The 19,853-nt window shown below is 40.9% G+C and overlaps 1 protein-coding gene across 3 annotated transcripts in view; it reads left to right on the top strand.

Moving 5' to 3' along the window:
• Nell1 (neural EGFL like 1) overlaps window positions 1-19,853 on the top strand; it is an 839,869-nt gene that overhangs the window by 423,078 nt on the left and 396,938 nt on the right. For all 3 annotated transcript variants that reach the window (XM_031386788.1, XM_031386787.1, XM_031386789.1), the window contains exon 13: window positions 18,500-18,625. In XM_031386788.1, the coding sequence (XP_031242648.1) occupies window positions 18,500-18,625 (126 nt within the window). The remainder of the gene's footprint in view (window positions 1-18,499; window positions 18,626-19,853) is intronic.

Genomic DNA, 19,853 nt, shown 5'->3' on the forward strand with positions numbered 1-19,853 from the left:
TATACATATATATAATACACACCTAATATATATATATATATATATTATAACAATGAAAACAACCTATAGTAAGTGTGTATATCTATATTGCTAATTATATATGTGTGTTAAACAAAGCTGGGTCAGGAACAAAATTAAGAAAGCCTATTTAAGTCTGGCATGGTGGGCATGGTGGCACACACCCTTAATCCTAGTATTTGGGAGGCAGTGACAGGTGAATCTCTGAGGTGGTGGTGTGGAAGCAGGGCCTTCTAGTCTGTTTTTGGACTGTGTTGGTTTCCCAGGGCTGCAGTAGAGCAGGTAGTTGGAGAAACTTCAAAGAGGGAGTTCTATCTCATGGTAGAAGCAAAATCCTTTCCCTTCTGTAGTTGGCCACCCTCTTGAAAAGTTATAGTAACTTTTATTCTCCTGTAGTAACTGTTGTGTCTGGGGTTTACTGCCTCAGTCTACTATCCTAGGCAGAGTCTTGGAAGCTTCTAGCCTCTGTACAAGCTTATCTAGGCCTAGAATATTTTCAGCTTCTATGACTTAATGTTGAATACACTCACCCTTACTAGTTTTTCTAATATCTGGCTGATTGGCTCAATTCAGCTATTCTGGCTCAAAGTCCTCTCCAAGCTGACTGATTTAAAATGGATTCTTTTGTGTTCTCTGACTGAATTGCCATGCCTGGCCTCAAATTAACTCAAGTAATATGTTCTATTCTTCTGGCTTCTTCTCCTTATCTGGCTTGTCTAGCATTACCTGTGTCTAGCTTGTTCTTTCTTCAACCTGTCTCTGTAAAACTCTCCCAGTAAAACTGCCTCTCTCTCTCTTTTCCCATCTCTGTGCCTTAAGAAGCTTCTCTTTCTTCTCCCTTCTCAGAGAGTTGGGCCTATCTTGTATCTGTTAAGTTTTTCTCTAATCCATCTCTGTCACTCAATTAGTCATCACTTTCAAACTTGAGTATTTCCTTCTACAAACTAAATTTACCATCATTGTTTGAGATTAGAGGAGTGTACTAAGGGTGTGTCTGTATTCTAGCCAGAGAGATTAAAGTCATATGCTAAGGGCCAAATCACACCACAACTAGAAACAGGCTTTTCTGGTAAATAGCACAGTCTTGGAGTTCCCAGTGTGAACAAATATCAGAGAAGACGGCACTGGATTGTTGTCACAGTGTCACATTTGTGTCTGGTTTTGAATGGGGCTGCCACAGCAGGCAGGCAGATCTTCAGTGTCTTTTATTCACTGGATGTGTGGTAGAGGAGGTGGGGCTTTCAGTAGACCATCTTGTGTCTAGAAGCCAACTATCTCTATATGGATCCTGACTTTAGCTTCCAGTTGGACAGGGTGACACAAACAATGAAAAGACCTCACAAAAAAGAAAAGTGGCTGAAGAATGGGTGTTAAATGGCTCAGAACCATTGTCCTCAGCTGGGTTTATAAAAGCCAGTTCATCTTCCCTGTATTCAGTGACAGTGTTTGTGGCCGGTGATGTTAGTCACAAAATTGTGGTTAACATCCCTCTCTAGGAGGCTAAGCGGAATATCCTCATGGCAGCAATCATCCATAATGGGAAGGATGTTAGCTTGTTCTAGGCTGACTTTTTCCCAGGCTCCATGGAGGTATTTTGGCTCTATTGATGATAACTTTCACGTTGCTGGTAGCGACATATTTCTGTTACATAGCAGTCAGCCTGAGGTCAGAGAGATTTGGGCTTTAGTTCTGTGACTTTTCAGTTGTGACCGTGGGTTTATGAAGAGGATTTAGAAGCACAAGAAAGAACAGTGGGGACAGCTCCAGTATTGCAAGACCAACTTCAAACTTTGTCTTTCTTGACATGTTTACTTTGAAAGGAAGTGCATCCATTTTTACCTTCACCTTAAACACACTTATGAATGTTTTTAGTGGGGGATCCTTTGAATCAGTGGGATTTCAGAGCCAAACCTTGGTTCCTTGAGAAACAACAGAATTTGACTTAGATAAAAGGTGTCTCTGCTCTCTCTTAGGCAGGCACACTGTTGGTTTGTGAGTAGACTGTATCTGCTTCAAGTAGCATTTTATCTATTTAAAAGGTGAAACCTCAGAATAAAACAGAAGGATTTCAGTCGTGTACCTGCTCTTTGTGAATGATCTGATCTTAGCTCTCCAAGCCTCATTTGTTTCCCTTTCTGTAGAATGAAAGATGTCTTGCAGTGTCCTGTGGCTTATAGCTAGTGGACTCATATTTGTTGCCTTATATCAGGTATTTATTAAATTATGGATATTTTCAATACCACAGATTAATTCCTTCAGGCAACATTAGGGGGATCTATTATGGCTAAATATCTCCTTATTGATAAATACTCTGAAGACTTCTATAGCTAGGACATACACCATATTCAGGTTTTATCTGACTATTCTTATTCTGTTTACATTTATTTACTTGTGTGTGTGTATGCACATTCCGTGGCATGTGTGTGTGTGTGTGTGTGTGTGTGTGTGTGTGTGTGTGTGTACTTCAGCAGATAACTTGGGGTAGTTGTTTTTATTGGTTCTTTCCTTCCACCATACGAGTCCCAGGGATTGAACTCAGGGTGTGGCTTAGGAATAAATGCTCTTACCTGCTGAACCATCTCCCTGGGCCTTATCCTGTGACTTGAACAGCTCAGATAAAGACTGCAAACTGTTTTCTTATCATGATGAAGGATACTTAGAGGAATTTTCAGCTAGCTGAACAGTTTACTTGATACAACCTCAGTCTAAAGAATTCAGTTATATGAAAAGTGCTTAGTGAATAAATATGGCTTCTAATGCTAAAACCCAAGGCACTTGGGTGTGGAAAGGAATGAGTGATGTTCTAGAGGGCCATTTTCAATTTTAGAGAAAAAAATGTATTTTTTTTAAAGTGAGATTTTTCACTAAGGGACCAGCCAGTAGAGTAGTTATTATTGGGCCCATTCTTACTTGATTGACATTTCAACACTGATGTTTATTAGATGCAATATATCAATTCACAGGTTTTATCCATTACTATTTTACTATTCATCCATCCAATTATCAAAGTCCCTCTTTTTGTATAATATAATATAATACATATTTGATATTAGATCCTGTATATGTGCTGGTATTATGAACAAAGAAAAGTAAAATGGCTCCATATTCAAAGAGCAGACCAGTGGGATAGTACACATGTGCTTAGAGGTGACAGTGTGACATGACTTTACAGATGTTAACTTCATAGAACTTGGGGAGATATGACACTTCTTCTATCAGATAGGACCTCAGTTGAGGTATGTATATATGGGGGACCCAGTGAAATACTAGGGGATAGACATGGGGGTGTCATATAAGGCTGGATCTGCAGGATGACAAGATAAAAGGCAAGTAAAAGGGGCATCCCAGGCAGAAGAAGCCCTGAGAAATGACACCGAATATTCCAGAATGTTCAAAGATTACATGACTTGCTTTTATTTTAACACATATTTACTTAGTCACTTTATGACTGCTTTGGTTTATGTCTGATATTAAGATTCCATAGTCTAGCATGTAGTAATAGTGTGGACTAGGTTCGGACATTAGGTGGGTTTAGAGTTTTGCAGAAGCAGAAGGGAAAATTGGGGATTGAGGACCCCTGGGAAGATGGCTCAGTTGATGAGAGTGGCTGTGCACCTGGCTCATGTTGGTGAAGCCACCTTAGTGTGTTCCTGGACTGTGTCTCTTTGGTTTTCCTTTCTGGCATGGTATCAGTAGCAGCACAGGGACTGCCATGGAAGATGAGCAAGCTGGTGCACACAGCAAGCCTAGAACAGTGTAAGAAACAGAGGAAGTAGAGCCTGCTTTCCAGAGTTCTCAGTGGTATCTGTCTCCTAGAGAGAAGGGAACATTGAAGCCTCTCTGTGGGGCCTGGACACATTTGGGAAAACTGATTCTCAGAAGTACCCAGTGAGAGTATATATGTCTACAAGGTAGCAATTTGTCCATATGTGCGTGTGAGGGTAGAAATGGGGGAAGGACAGTTCGAGCGGGATGTGGGAAAGAAAGACACATTACTGTATGTTCTAAAGATGAACGTGGCTCATTCTTTGTCAGAGAAACTGCTTCTTTGCTTGTTTGTTTGTTTTGGTTTTTGGAGCTATGTAGCTCACTTTGTAGACCAGGCTGGCTTTGAACTCAGAGTTCCACCTCCTGCCTCTGCCTCTGTCTCCTCAATGCTGGGATCAAAGGTAATTGCCACTATGACCATATGGGTGTCAGTTTTTGAAGTGGCTCCTAACTGATCTGAGTTTTGAAATGGAGTGACTGTCCAGTGCTCAGACATAGAGAAGTATATCTGTATCACTCACTCCACGGCTCAGGGCGCCTTAGCAGGAGGAGGGCCAGAGAGAAGGGTGAGGTGTTAGGGAATGATGCTGTCTTCCATGAATGACATGTCTGCTGTGTGTGTTTAGGTATGTCTATACACGTGTTCATAGGCGTGCTTGCCTGTGCATGTGAATGCAGAAGTAGTAGTTCAGTGCTTGATGTCGCCCGTCCTTATGACTTAAGTTTTTGAGGCAATGTCTCTCCCTGAACTTGGAACTCACCCTTTTAGGTACACTGCCTGGCCAGCAAGCTACAAAGATCCTTTGGTCTCTGCCTTCTACCAGCACTGGAATTAGAGATGTGTGTTGTCACTCTGCCTGGCTTTTATGTATTTGCTGGGGATCTGAACTCAGATCCTCATACTTTCAGAGCAAGCACTTTACCCAGTGAGCCCTTTCCTCAACCCCTATTGCATTGTTCACTAAAAGACCCACAACGTTATCAGATATTTCGCAGAATGTCCCGTCTGACTCTTGAATTCCTGTGTGGACATAGGTGTCAGCAGGGGTTGCTTTTCTCTTAACATTTGATGTTCTCTGAGCCCAGAATCAGCTCAGCTTCTTCAAAGTCAGCTTCGCCTTCTGTCAAGTATTTTTTTTTTCCTCATGGAAAACTTTTCTCCGTAGAACTCTCAGCCATCTGCTTACCACACCTGTGACCCTATCTAGTTGTCATCGTTGACAAATCTCTTGGCCTCCCTCCCTTGTTCGCTGAAGCTTTTGATACCTCATGGCTTGGATTTCATCTTCACAAAAATCCTTGTTATTATTGAGGGCAAGAGTTCAGCCTCAAGATCTTTACCTTTTGGCCTATGGCCATATTCACACTCGTTCTACTTCCTGCTCTCTTGACCCTCTATTCCTTGAATGTGACCCTCAAAATTACAAACTTCAGTAGACTGATCTTCAAGTGGAATCTCCCAGCTCCTTGCATGATTTCGATCTGTGTGCAAACTCATCGCAGGTGGATGTCTCTCCCTGTCTATGTGCACTCTCGTCTGCTGATGATTTCCTGATGGTCAGGCTCAGCCTTGCTTCCAGATTGATGACTTTAAAATCATCAGTAATTCCTCAGCTCAGAACACATGAAGAATTCTAGATTAGTTCATGTGTTTCTTTACTAATATGTAACAGTGAAAAAGCCAGAAACTGCTCCTCTCAGCAAATGCACAAACCTCATTCATGTTTATTAGTTCAAAGAGTTGAATCAACTTCTTTCCAAAGTTAATATGTATGATCAAATACTTTATGACAATGACTTGAAATTTTAGGGAAAAATAAATGAGAGATAAAGAGTTGGAAGCTATAGGAGGACTTAAGGGGTATTTGTCATTGAGTGCTATGCTAAAGTATTCACTAAATATAAAAACGGAGGAAGAAATAAGCCCATTTTCATGTCAAATGTGCACTGCAGTAGTCCACAGAGTAGAGTCTTCACAGGATATTCAAGGCCTACCCATATTCACATTCCTGATGTTCCTCTGAACCAACAAACCCACACTCATAAATGGGGCTAGTTCATACCATGGCTGTTAAATAATGATCCTTCCTTCATGTGGTTTATCTTTAGCCACCTTTCCTGCCAGTTTTCATCAAGCAGGCCCTATTCTAGATGCTCCCTGCCCTTCTGGTTTTTCTTGGCATATTTCCTTTCAAGTGCCTTCAGCCTGCCTCTGTCCTCTGTCTACATTTCTCTTGCCAACTCTCATAGAAGGCATGGCCATGCCTTCCACTTCTCAGCTACTGTCACTCCTGAGAGGAAGAGGAACCCATGGTGCAAACATCTACATTACTCTAGCCTGGACCTCTAACGCAGAGCAAGGCATGGAAAGACCAGTGAGAGTTTTAATGGCACTTCTGAGAGGGGCTTGGTTGTTCTACCTAAAATTGTTAACATTAAAATAGGCCTCCTTGGCCACAGGCCTGAGGAGTAGGGGGCACCCTGGACTCTGATACCATTTTATGCATCTAGCTTTTTACCCCAGGTCTGAGCATAGCATTTGAAAATATGTATCTCTCAATTCTGCCTATTTTTACCCTTCCCTTTTTCTTTCCCTCCCTTTCTCTCTCTGTCTCTCCCTCCTTTGCTCTCTCCTTCAGCCCCCTATTCCCCCTATTATATTTAGGGTTATCTTCTAAAATTCACTAGCCACAATCAGATATCTGTATTATATCACAGAATACATCTAAAAGAGAGATTTCTAGCATCATTTCAGTCTCTAGAAAATGATGGTATATGGATAGCATCATGGCATCTTAGAGTTATTTTTTGCCTCTATTATTTCATTTATCTGAGGTGGAATGACAATTATCTTCATTATCATGCTATTTATTCAAGGATCTTCTCTTATTTTCAAATTTCTAAATAAGCTCCAAAAGCGTTAAATTCTGAAGCTTTTTGTTTCCTTCAGAGCTTTAATTTTTTCATATTTAGGGCAAAGACATTAAAAGAAATCAGCCCCCCCCCATTCACAGGCACATGAGCACACACACTGTATATGCTATTGTTAATCTCCACAATGGCAGTCTTGGAAAGGGAGTAAGACAGGAAGAATCTTGTCTTGGGAAGTGTGTGACTGGCTATATGAAAGAGAAGGTGGCATTTTGGAGGAGCGCCCAACGTTGAGTGGATAGAATCTTTTCCTTAGATCTCCAAGGCCAACCAAGAGGAGAAGCCTGGTAATTTATCCACAATGGCCCCTAAATCAAAGATAAGAGAAGCTTCAAGATGCTTGAGAATTATTGTTGATGTCCAAGATTGTGCAGGCTAGCTTACAGAGCCTTTGTAGTGGCAAACCTATCCCTTAGATGGGCAAACACTAAAAGTGTTTTTACAGTGTTCATCAGTTCTGTTAGTGTTCTTACAGTGACAATAAGGGGTAATTTGGTAGGAATGTGGGCTGAAATCTACCATAGTCTTTTAAAAATACACACACACACACACACACACACACACACACACACGTACACACACACATATGAAGTGCCACTGTGTCTACTGCCTTCTCATGATGAAACATCTATATTGAGCTAAAATTCTTACACTATTTAATTTACCTATTTAAGGAGGATAAGTTGATAAAATTAACCACTTTTGCATATTTATGATACGGGGCTTATCCTGTAGCCTCAATTGGCCGGATGCTGTATGAGGCAGATTACCTTCAGGTTCACAGGAGTCCTCCTTCCTTACTTTGTTGAGTTCTAGAATTACAGTCGTTTGGCTCAATTTAGCCATCTTAAGTGAACAGAGTAGCAGTCATAACTGTAACAACCATCACCACTCTCTCTTTCTAAATCTTTTAGTACCCTGAACAGAAACTCTGAACCAGAGAAACCGTAGCTACACAGTCCTCCTGCTTCCAGTCCTTGAGCTCCCACTGTAGTCCTCGGTGCTCTGTAATTCCCCAACCCCAGGAGCCTTCCATTTCTCAGCATCTCCCATTGCCTGAGATCCTCTAGCCTTTGAGGTTACTAAGACCTTGCTGTCTTCCAGCCTCTGGTATTCCCTATCTCCTAGTATCTTCCTACCAATGGGATCCCCCTTCTCCTAAAATTTAGTAGTCTCTGGGGGATGAAACCAGAAATAACAATAGGAAGCAAGCAGAATAAGCAGGGCCTGAGTGAACAGACCAGAGTGTGGAGTGTAGGAACAGGGGTATAGGCCAAGGTGGTGGAGGGAAGGAACAGGGAAATCTCCTCACTCCTCTCTTGTGTGACCCTGGTCAGGTCAGTTATTCTTTCTTCTCTTACTTTCACTCTTCCTTTGTAGACTTGAGAGGTTAAACAGAATCCACTCATGGGTGATGCCCTGAGGACACCAGAAATTAATACCGGGAGCCATACTGATTACAAAATTCTGCATAAATGTTTGCTATTGTTACTTTAGGTGCAAGAGTTTTTTTTCTTCCATTTCCTGATTTTTTTTTTGATAATGTAATCTATCAAACTTTTGGATTGTTTTTTCAAAGAAATTTAGTTATATTCAAACACTCTTCTCTTTCTTCTCTACTCTTATTTTTATTTGCTTGGCAGTAAATGGGAATCTGGACCTAATGGTTTTTAAAAATAAGCTTTAACACTTCTTGCTTTTTCTATTGTGATTCAGTTAGATGAATAAGAATTTGGAATTAGGAGTAATATTGACTTGAGTTTAAGATACTTGTTGTATCTAAAGCACCACCCCCCATGGGAGAGTACAGGGGGAAATTGTAGCGGATGGTCTTGTAGCATACAAATGGTAGGTAAGGGTGAGTGAATATAACCTGAACCCAGGTTATATTTTTCATCTTTGGTTCACAGAAATAAATTTTGGAGCCAGGTGTTTTGGTCACTTACTAATTTGATGCCATTGTGAATCAGAGTTAGACTTTTGGCACCAGATCATTTATTTTTAGTTTTTATTCATTTATCTTTCTTTATGTTATATGTGTCCTTGTGTGTATTTATGCTGTGTACATATAGAACAAGAGGAGACCAGAAGAAGGTATCAGATCTCTGGAGCTCAAGTTAAAGACAGTTGTGAGCCCAATATGGGTACTGGGGACAAAACCTGTGTCCTCTGCAAGTGCAACAAGTACTCCTATCTACTCAGCCATTTCTCCAGGCCTACATCATTTTTTTTTAAAGGCTAAAGTTTGTTTATTTTATTCTGGTTACTTAATAAAAAAAGATGAATGAATAATTTGATTACATGGCTACAGAGAAATGGATGTTTACTAAACTAGGGCAGGTAAACGTTAGAACAGCGAAACTAAGGTGGTTCACAGAGGGTTAGAAAAAGGTAGGTGCTATAGTTTCATAGCCTCCATTGTCTCTTTCCATCTGAGTCACCTTTTGGGCCCCTATAAACTAAAAATGTCCCTAGTACTTTCATGCAGTACCAAATAGAAGATGAATCAATATATGAAAGTGCTCTGCCTATGCTGAGCACAATGTGATGATCAAAGAACATGCCCCCCCTTTATACATTGAGCCTATTCTTTCACCAAGAGGCCTTGAATGGTACCCACACAACCCAGCATCCTGTCACTTCCTCCCTCCTGGATGAGCACGACTTCTGAAGACCCAAGCCACATCACACCATCACACCAACATGCAGAAACTTCACTGCTTCTGCAATCTGGCAGACCCTCAACAGCTCTTGCATTTCCTTTCCCACTGTACCAAAGACAAAAGCTTGCTGTTACTTTCGTGTGTCCAGGGTATTCTGTGATAGCTCATCTGGCTTACATATCATGAACTTGCCTTTTATTATTATTTTTGAGACCTTGGTCTTATTGGTTGTTACCGTCATCTGCAGTGGAGCTTAGGCACAGATAGGTTCAGAGAGGTTGTCATACAGCCAGAGACCAAGACTGGAGTAATCACTCTTCACTCCAGGTGTCTCTTTCTCCTCACAGACAGCTAATATCAGTGTATGGACATTCTTAAAGGTCAGATGTGCCAGGATGATCAGAGTTTCATGGGGTGCCCTCTCATGATGCTTTGCCACCATTAGGTGGAAAATTGGTGAACTGTGATTCCCAACGACAAAAATTAAAATGTTGCTTTATGGCAGGGTTTGATTTTGAAATTGAGCCCAGCAGGACAAAAACCAAACAAGTTATCCTGAATTTCTAGGTATCTGATGTAGCTAAATATGGAAAATTCTTTAAAAAATATCAAACTAACCATCTTAAACAGAATGATGTAATGGGATATATTTGTCAGTCATGGGAAGATCAAAATGTCTCTTGGAGCTTAAATCTGAAGATATTTGTTCTGGCTGCCAACATGTTTGGCACTTATGGGAGAATTTGACTCAAAAGCCCATTTCTCTAAGCAACAGAGAAATAGAAAAGGTTATGGTGGGAAGCAGCTCGTAATGCCACAATAGAGCACTGACAACTGTGTAGTGTGAAATCTCAGGATGCTCTGTTGCTTTTCTGGGGTTTGGAACTCTGAGACCAGGGTCCTAGCACAGCAAGGCTCTGGGTTATCGGCAGCTGGCCAGCTCAGCCTTACCTAGGAGGGGAGGAAGGTCAAGTCTCCAGCATCTCTTTCGAAGTGTTAGCACACCCTGCCAAGCCCTATTCTTTTGCTTGCATCTAGCCCTAATTGCTTTCATCTCTAGACATCATCATGCTGGGGGTGGGGGTAGAATTTCAACATATTCACTTGGGGGGACATAATTCCCTCCAGAGCAGTGAGTTATATGGTGCTTTATAAAACCTGTTTTCCTTCCCTCTTCTTCCCCCTCCCTATTTTTATTACTAGTTTTTCTCTCCCCCTTCCCCTCTTTCTCCCTGTCTTTCTCCACTCCCCCCCATCCATGAGGCACAGGAATCTGTGAGTTGAATAGAATTGACAGATGCATTTGGGTTATCTGGAAATGTCCCAAGAAACAGCAGAACAAGTGGTTGAAGATATAAAATGCTAGAACTTATGTGTTATGTTGGAAGATGAAAGCTCTGGCTCAGGAGTGGTGACACCATCCAGTTCAGAGTTGTATATCCCGTGTTCACATCCTCACATCTGGATCTGCTCTGACCTATATGGCATTTCACAGTATGTTGTGCCTTTAATCCCTAACACATTAAGTGAAAATGGCTCTAACCTGTACCATGTAGCACTATGAGTGCTGAATGAATTCCTTCATATATATTCTCTAAAGATGTGCCTAATGCTTAAGAGGTCTCATGTGACTGATCCTCCTGTGTTCTTTTATGACATATTAGTCTGGAGCTTTCTCAACATCTCTGTTCATCATCAAGAAGGTATTTTTTGTGAGAAAGGCACATTTTGCCTGCACACCAACACACATAACCACCCACTATTCCCCCTACACATGCATACATATACATTAACCACTATACACATATACTCATAAACACATATGCAAAACAACAAACTCAAAAAACATAGAAATATACATGAACCTGCAATGTTCTCACATACATGCATATATACTAGCATACACACAAATGCATGCATATGCACAAACACATAGACGTAAACACATACATACAAGTACAAAAACACAAATAAACACACACACACTCTCTCTCACACACACACACACACACACACACACACACACACATACACGTCTCCTTGGCTTTTATAGTCCTAGATTCTATGAGCATTGGATTGTTTCCCCCTTGATTTAGGAAGAAACTATAATTACAGATAAATGGAACATGGTGCAAAGTGCCAATTTTGGAATAAGAAGACCATGAGCTTTGAACATACTTCTAGCACACTGATGAGAAGTGATCATGTCTGTGCCAGAGGACCCCATCCCCACTCTCAATATCTCTTGCTCTGTCTTTCAGTGATGCCAATGGTCAAGTCCAAGGTTTCGTTCTATCTTTTCATATGAGAAAGCATAAAACAGTCCATGTTTTGTCATCCTCCCTAGATTTTAAAAATTAAGCCTAAAATATGTTTTTTTAAAATTAGTTTTAGGCTTATAGTACAACTGAAGACACAGACATGGCACCCACACCCCCACACATATTAGCGTCTCCACATTAACTGCAGTAGGGGAGCATGATGTGTATGGCTCATAATCATCTAAAGCCTTAGTTCATACTAAGACTCATTTTTTTTTTTTTTTTTGGTCATTCTTGTTGGGAACTCTATTAATTTGGATGAGTGACACCAACGGCAGCCATCATCTCACCAGTAGTTCACCATGTAGCTGCTGTACTCTAAGCTCTTGCTGGATTTTTATAGTTTCAATTTAGAGATTATATACACTTAAACTTTAAAAAAATGTAAATACGGCCCATAAGGAAAGGAAAGTATAGCTGGTTCGAAAATACTAACCAACTGGCTGCCACTGCTGTGTTCTTGTCATCTCAATTGCTGCCCAGCCAGGAGGTCAGGCTGGTAACATTGCCCTGCAGGTTATCTTAAGAGAACGCAGGGAGCCTGTCTGGAAGTGCTTTTGTGTGACTATAGGTTATCTTGTCTTAACTGGGGAGATGCCAGTGCAGTTTATAGGGGACCACAGTGAGGACTCTGGACATCTGAATCATGTTATCTAGAAAGACACATAGGATGTTCATGTGCTTCTCCTGGGAATAGAGAAGGTAGTTAGCCCAGGAGCCGCTCCAGAGGCAAGACCTTAAGATGAATTGATAGAAATATCTGAAAGGGTCAAGAGCCTTAGAGTCAGTGGGTCTTCTGAAGGTTTTGGGTCCAATCCCTCACTTTGACAAGATCTATGATCTCAGGAAATGTGACTTGTCCTAAGCCACAAGAATTTAACAGAAAAACCAAGAGCTATGCCGGGATGGCTCAGAGCTCTAATACATGACCCAAAGGCAGAAGCTGAAATTTAAACAAATATCCTGTATGACATAGATGGAAAGTTCTGTTTCAATTCTCAGCATTGAAGACATTTTAACAAAGAAAGAGCAGAATGTAACTTTTGGTAAACAAGCCCCTGTCCCGGATTTATTGCTCAGAGCAGAACATGGGTATATGTGTTTCTTGATGTCGTGTGGACTCTTTCTAAAATTCCAGAGATTCTATGGGTGATACTGAAGTCAGTCCCTGGAGGATCTAGAAGGAACGAGAGAAGATGGCAATAGTCCTTGGTCAGAACATGACTCAAATCAGCTGCGGCACTGTCTTCCTTCCTTTGTTCTTTCCTTTGCCTGAACCCTCCCCTCATCTCTGTATCCAGCTTTCTCTGGGTTAATTTTTCTTGCCTAGGAAAGCCTTACATAATGAGTCTGGATAGATCATATGTTATTAGGAAGAAGCTTTGTGGCCACCTCTGTGTGCTGCCTAGAGCACGCACCGCAAGCTAATTTTCATTTGTGCTCTAACTTAACGACAGTGATCCCAATCTAGGCTGGCGGGGGTTTACTCCAAAGTCCTGTAGACAGAGGCTGGTGATGTGTGAAGAACCATTCTGTCACATCAAGTTTCATTTGAAAGTCTATAAGTATACATTTAAAAAATGAAAACAAACCACTTCACTGTCCTAGGGACATAAATCATGTGTTTTCATTACCTCAAAAGACCACGAGAAGATGAACTCTAATATTTCAAAGACGACAAGCAATTTATATGAATGAATCACAATCTGAACTCCATTCTACTGGAGCCAAAATACACTGCAGCAAGGCTTCAGATGTTTCTTTAACAACAGTGAATAACCATATAAACACCCAGGCATTCTACTAATTTCCAACTCACTGGAGGCTCGGATGGTTGCAAGTAACTGAAGCAGAAGCTATAGGAAGAAACAGGTTCAAGGTGGCAACAGGATGTACCTGTCCATTTGGGAGCCTTGGGACCTGGATCCTAAAGTGCAAAAATATGAGGATTTGGTTTAAATGAGCCAAGGAAACTGAGATGTCTGGAGTGGCACGACTGTTTTAGTAGCAAGAACGGTGCCTGAACAGATGTCATTGGTGGCATTTGGCGAGCTGTCTGCTCATGTGCATGTCACAGTCATAGCAGCCACACATGACGTCATTGGATTGAAATTTAAATAAGTGTTAAAACTGCCAGTGGAAGGGCCCTTTCGAGTTGAATTGCTTGACTCCAAATCCAGATTTTAGTGCCAAGTGATTTTACGCTTTGGATAAATGCTGTAATACTCTCCGAGCCTCAGTTTACTTATTATGACCTATGGTACCTACGTGCTAGAGTGGTCAAATAGGTAAGCAGGTGTTGAGATGCCACACACGGGGTGACGAGCAGGGTGTCTTCTGTGTACAAACAGCAGACAGTGTTGTTCATTAGCTATGGTCCTTGTCTCAGCAGCAGGGTAGCTCACCTGCCTGTTCCCTTGAATCTCAGCAGGTGTCAGGTTAACTATGCTTCCACTCAGTGTTGTTATAGAGCAGGTTCAGCTTCTTATCTGGAGCCTGCATTTGGCTGTGTTCAAAACCACTCCAAGTTCACACTCAGACTCGGTCTTTTCTTGCTTCCTGGCTTTGGGGAGAACATTACTTTGAGAGAGACCATTGCTCCAGAATGCTTTCTTCAGCCAGAACCCTTCTTGCCTTGACAAGCTCCAGCAGCATGTCTCACTCATGTAAGAAGTCTTCCTGTGCTGTGTGGGGTCTAGGCATTCTCTCCCTGCATGGTGACCCATTCTTTTGACCAGTATCTTATGATCTTTCTTGCCTTCTGTTTTCTAATTATTACAGCACCTTTTATAGCCCTCTTCTCTATGAACAAACTGCAGTGTTTGTCCTAGGCTCACTTTAAAATAATCTTAGTTGTGGGAGGGGACTTAAAATATCAGCAATTTCTGGAGGTTGTTTTCTCTGGGTCTCCCAGCTCTTCAAATATGTTAATTCTGTTTTGATTCTCCTTTTCATCAGATTTTCTTGCTGAAGCCCTCTTGAGTCCTATTGAGACTGTACACTGTTATGCCTCGATGGAGAGAGACAATCATTGTTATCTTGTCAATGCTTCACTGTTCCACCCCCACCCCTAACCCAACACTACAGAAGTTGTTACCTCCTCTCTCTCTTCCAGGGACCCAGAGAGGTGACCCCATTTCATTCTCTTCTCCCTCCCCTATGCCTGTACCACAGCGTGCCTCTTATATGTGGTGGTTGAATGAAAGCTGAACAACCAAGATAAAATTGTGGCAGTTTGATTTTCCAGAGCATTTTTTTCATCTTTATTTTGGTGCTCTGTCATAGAATTTTTAGACACGCAAGAGCCAAAATTAGAGGCATGAGCTATACTTGCTATAAGACAAATCAAAAAATCAAAGCTTACTATAAGACATTTCAACAGAGCAGCTGAGATGGTAGGCCGTGAGTCTTGCATGACTTATAGAGAACAAGAGTTTGTTTAAAACTGTGAGAAATCCTCTCTAGGATTTTGTTCCCACCTGCTTCTTGGTTGTTTTGAAAATACTTTTGTTCAAGGCCTTAGATGCCTGTGAAGTAAAGAGATAGATTGGTTTATTTGAACCAAACTAGGCACACTGTACCAAATGACTCCTTTAAATCCAGAAGAGGTGGTAGCCTCCCAGCCATCATGCAGTGGCCTGAGGAAAATGAGCCAGGAGTCCCCGTTGGAAAAAGTTGACAGGCATCCATGACAGGCAAGTTCTCACTTCGGGTCGCAGCCTAATTGTCAGCTGTGGCCATGGGTGAAGATTGAATCACCTTAGAGGCAGGTCCTGACTAGTTTCTCATCCTGAGGAATGGTTGGGCATCCCAGAAGAGTGAAAAGGATGTCAGTGTGGCTGTGAGCAAAATACCAATGTGATTTAGCCCTCAGCTTGGCCTGCTCCAATCAATTCTCTCTCCTACAGCTGGAGTATATTTTAAAAACAGAAATTGGATTGTGTCACTGCCCTGATTAAAGTCCAAGCTCCTTGATGTGGGCTGAGAGAGATCTAGTGGGAACTTGCCTGAGCTTTTCTTTCTCTCTAGCCCTGTTTTCAATAGGCAAAGCTTCCTGTAACAGTCTCCTGGAACACCCTCTGCCCTGCGGTGCATCATTTCTTTCCTCTCTGTTTCATTCCTACTTCAAGTGTCAGGTGAATCGGCACCTCCACAGACTTCTTTCTGCACAGAGAAATGCTCTGTGACCCTCCTCTGTGACCCTCTCAGACTGTGTAAAATACCTTGTGAGAAAGTTTGCTATCTTTGGTAAAAATTTATTCATGGTTTTATAGGCTGAGAGGTCCAAAGTGGTAATTTGCTTATTCTTTTACTGTCAGGCTCAGTAAAGGCTAATTAATGTTTTCTTTTTAACTATTTAAATGGTGTGTGTGTGTGTGTGTGTGTGTGTGTGTGTGTGTGTGTGTGTTGGGGGTGGGAGCATGTATCCATGAGTGAAGCTGCCCGTGGAGGCCAGAAGAGGCTATAGGATCTATTGAAGCTATAGTTACAGTGGTTATAAGCCACTACATTTGTGTGCAGAACACTGGGTTCTGGTCTTCTAAGAGAGAAATATGTTTTCTTAACCTTTGAAATATTATCACCAGCTTCTAAAGATGTGGCTCAGACTGGCTTCAAACCCATGACCTTCCTGCCTTACCTCTTCAGTATATGGTGCCATCATACACCACTGCAATTGATTAATTAGGGTTCTTAAAAGTCACAGTTCAATGATTCTTTCTCTCCTAACTCCATAGAGACTTCAAAGGTTTCTTCTACAGTTTCTCCTCTGTATACTCACCCACATTCCTTACCTAATATGTTCATATTCTCTTAAGATCCATTTTCTTTGCGATAACTCTTTGTCCTTGTTGGAGAAGGTTCAAGGAAGTATCTCAGTGAGGACATATTTCTGTATCATGCAACATGTTAACAATGCCTGTTTGATGACCCACTTGTAACTCAGGGGTCCCTTCTTGAACCCTGAGTATGTTTTTGTGGTTTCTAAGTCAGAAACAAGCAAATGTAGGGGTAGATGCTGGCTCTGATGCAGATGTAGAGGCAGATGCTGGCTTACTATATGTTTCTACCCAGATGGATACTCTTACACTCAGACTTCATGTGCAGTCATGTAGCCATGGTTAATTGAGATGAGGATGTGGAAGTGTGATCTTGCTGTGTCAAAAAACATGAAAAAAATGTATGTACAGTGCTACCACCACAACCTTTCTGTATACCTGGCACCATGACTTGGTTCCTCTATCAGGATTTCTGCTGCAAGTGAAGTTCCCTGGAATACTCCCTTGAGACACAGACTGGCACAGAGGGCATTGATGGCTGGTTGAGTTCTTTCATTAAATTTTGGTGGTTTTTTTTTTCTCATACCAAGGTTACTAGAGTCTTGTTAACTGTGGATCTCCTCCTAAGACCTCAATTACCCAACCATAACTCTTATTTATAGGTTGACAGCTCTTTAGGACTGAAAAGAGGCTAATTTTATTCCACTGTGCTTTATTGCGAAATAAATCAAACTACGTTTCTTTAAAAAGAAAAATATCCCAAAAGAACAACAGACAAATGAGTTTTCTAGTGACTTGCTATAGTTATTTTTTTCTCTTTTCTATAAATTAAAATATTTGGATGTCAGTAATTATTAAATAAACTGGATTTGACTATTTTTAACTTCAAGGGCTTCAGCTGACATTATAGCTAATCAGAGACTCAGGAATTCAAATCCCATGTGTAGCATGTTAAGTGGGGTGACTCTGACAGATAATTTAACTTCTCTGAACCTCATTTTCTAGAGTTTAAAATAGAGGTGATGTGTATACTTTGATAATGGAGTTACATTTGAATCAAGCTAGTTGATGCTTGGGTACCTCCCAAAGTTGATGCTTTGGTACAAAACATTGGGTTCAGAACTGGCACACAGGGCAATCTGATGAGGGGCTAAAAGGTCAGAGTATCAAATGCAGGTCTCTGTTTGTGACTATCAGACCCTGAACTAGATCTCACATTTTCTGACTTAGATTTCTGTGTTGTCTTAACAACCTCACTAATAATTATGTAATAGTACTTTGAACATAAATCAAAATTTGAAAACATAACTTCTAGAAAAGACTGAATGTGATGTTTACAGTGGTAAGTTATTTTAATCTTCATCAGAAATTACTTATAGAAAGCAGGTGTCTCTCTGACCTTCATCCCAAAGAGAATGCTATGTTCTGTTGAATGAGCCCATCACCTGGTACACATCTCTAGGTCAAAGCACCAAAATGCTGATTTTGCAACCCAAAATAGTTGCTGTCTTCAATCTAGGGTACAGTGTGGAGGAAATGGCTGCAGCATCATTTGGTAACAGATGGATTAAAGCTTGTCTTAGTCAGACACATAAGCAGAGAGGGACTGGATTCCTTTATCATACTGATGAAAGCTGCATCATGTCCCAGGGATGCCTGATGCATATTAATAGGCCTCAGTGTGACAGATACAGAGCTCCTTGATTTGGGGCATTTAAATAGAGTTTCTCCCTTAGTGAGAAATGAACAAATTGTTTCATCTTCACCCTTCTTGGGTTCTCAACTGTGGCATCTCCCCATGCATCTTTCTAGAATACTTTCATGTCCGAATGGGGTCTAGTTCACCGACTGGTTTTACACCTAAGCATGTGAATTTAATGCCCCTTGCTTTTATTCCTGACATCAGTAGCCATTCGCCTTACACAACTTCATTATAGGGCAATTATACTCTGACCTGATTGAACCACTAACCATAATTTTCTTTCCTCTTTTTTTTTTTTTTTTTTTTTTTTTTTTTTAGATATTGATGAGTGTGCAGCTAAGATGCACTATTGTCATGCCAACACAGTGTGTGTCAACTTGCCAGGGTTATATCGCTGTGACTGCATCCCAGGATACATCCGTGTGGATGACTTCTCCTGTACAGGTGAGCAATAAGGTTCATGGCTGCTTTGCTAAGTCATCCTTGCTCTGCACCATCCCTGCATCATCACCCTTATCTCTTCATGCATAGAGTCCTGCCATCCACCTTAGCATTCTTTGCCTGCCTTGCTTCAATATCATCTTTTGAGAAAAGAATAATGACATAAGCAATTTTATCTGCATAACTGACTTCTACAGCCATTACCTCTAACTGTGTGTGTGAACATGTACAAACAGGTTGTGTGAGTTGAAATTGAAGCCTCAGTTGCCTATGGTAACACTGAGGGACCAAGAGATAGGAGTTCTAAAAATAGAATGTGTCACACAATTCTCTTGCTGTCATGATGAAATGGGTATTTTTTGCATATAAGAAAATGTCAGGAAAGATAACCATTAGATTGGCAAGGGTGGTACATGTATTTAGTAGTCAGAGACTGGGCATTTGGAAGCCAGTCAGGATTACTTGGTTAAAGTTTACTTATTGTCAGTTTCTCATCTCTTCTCTCTGTGCTAAAATACTAGCCTGCAGCTCCATGGATTTGAGTCCCTGTCCTGTATGAGAGGTACTGACATGTCATGTACCTAATTTGTAGTTGTATTTTTGTGTATGTACGTGTGCATGCATGTATGTGTGTGTGTGTGTGTTTGTATTATGTGTCTCTCTGTGTGTATGTATGCATATGCACAGCTTCATAAACTTTAGGACTATAAAATTATCTCAAATGCAGCATCTTTTGGTTTCTGCCCTCAGGTACTATCTTTCTCCTGAGTTTCTGAAATATACATTTCATCTGTTGTTCAAGTCTATAAAAAGTCAGGTTCCACTTAACACGCATATGACAGCTCTTAATTTCCTTCCATTTCTGTTTTTGTTTTAGAAAAGCTGTCAATGGTATAATGGTATAACGTTATAATGTGCCCAGTTTTTAGAAGTAAGCATTTGAAGGTTGTGCCTGATTCTTTATCTGCTCTTGGAGCCATGGTTGATTGCATCTGTATTTCTAGTTTTGTGTGACTTAATCTTCTCACACTCCCACTGTCCTGAGCCTGTTCACTTCCATACACAGCTATTCCATTCAGGCAGAATTGTCTCAATCTTCTACTCTACCATAATCCATTCTTCATATAACAGCCAGAGCACATTTTTTTTTACTTTTATAATTTATTATATATTAACATATTATCATTAAAAGTTTTAGATGTTAATGTAAGTCATATTGACAGGAAGATAT

This window comes from Mastomys coucha, unplaced genomic scaffold (genome assembly GCF_008632895.1).
Source record: "Mastomys coucha isolate ucsf_1 unplaced genomic scaffold, UCSF_Mcou_1 pScaffold21, whole genome shotgun sequence".
NCBI lineage: Eukaryota > Metazoa > Chordata > Mammalia > Rodentia > Muridae > Mastomys > Mastomys coucha.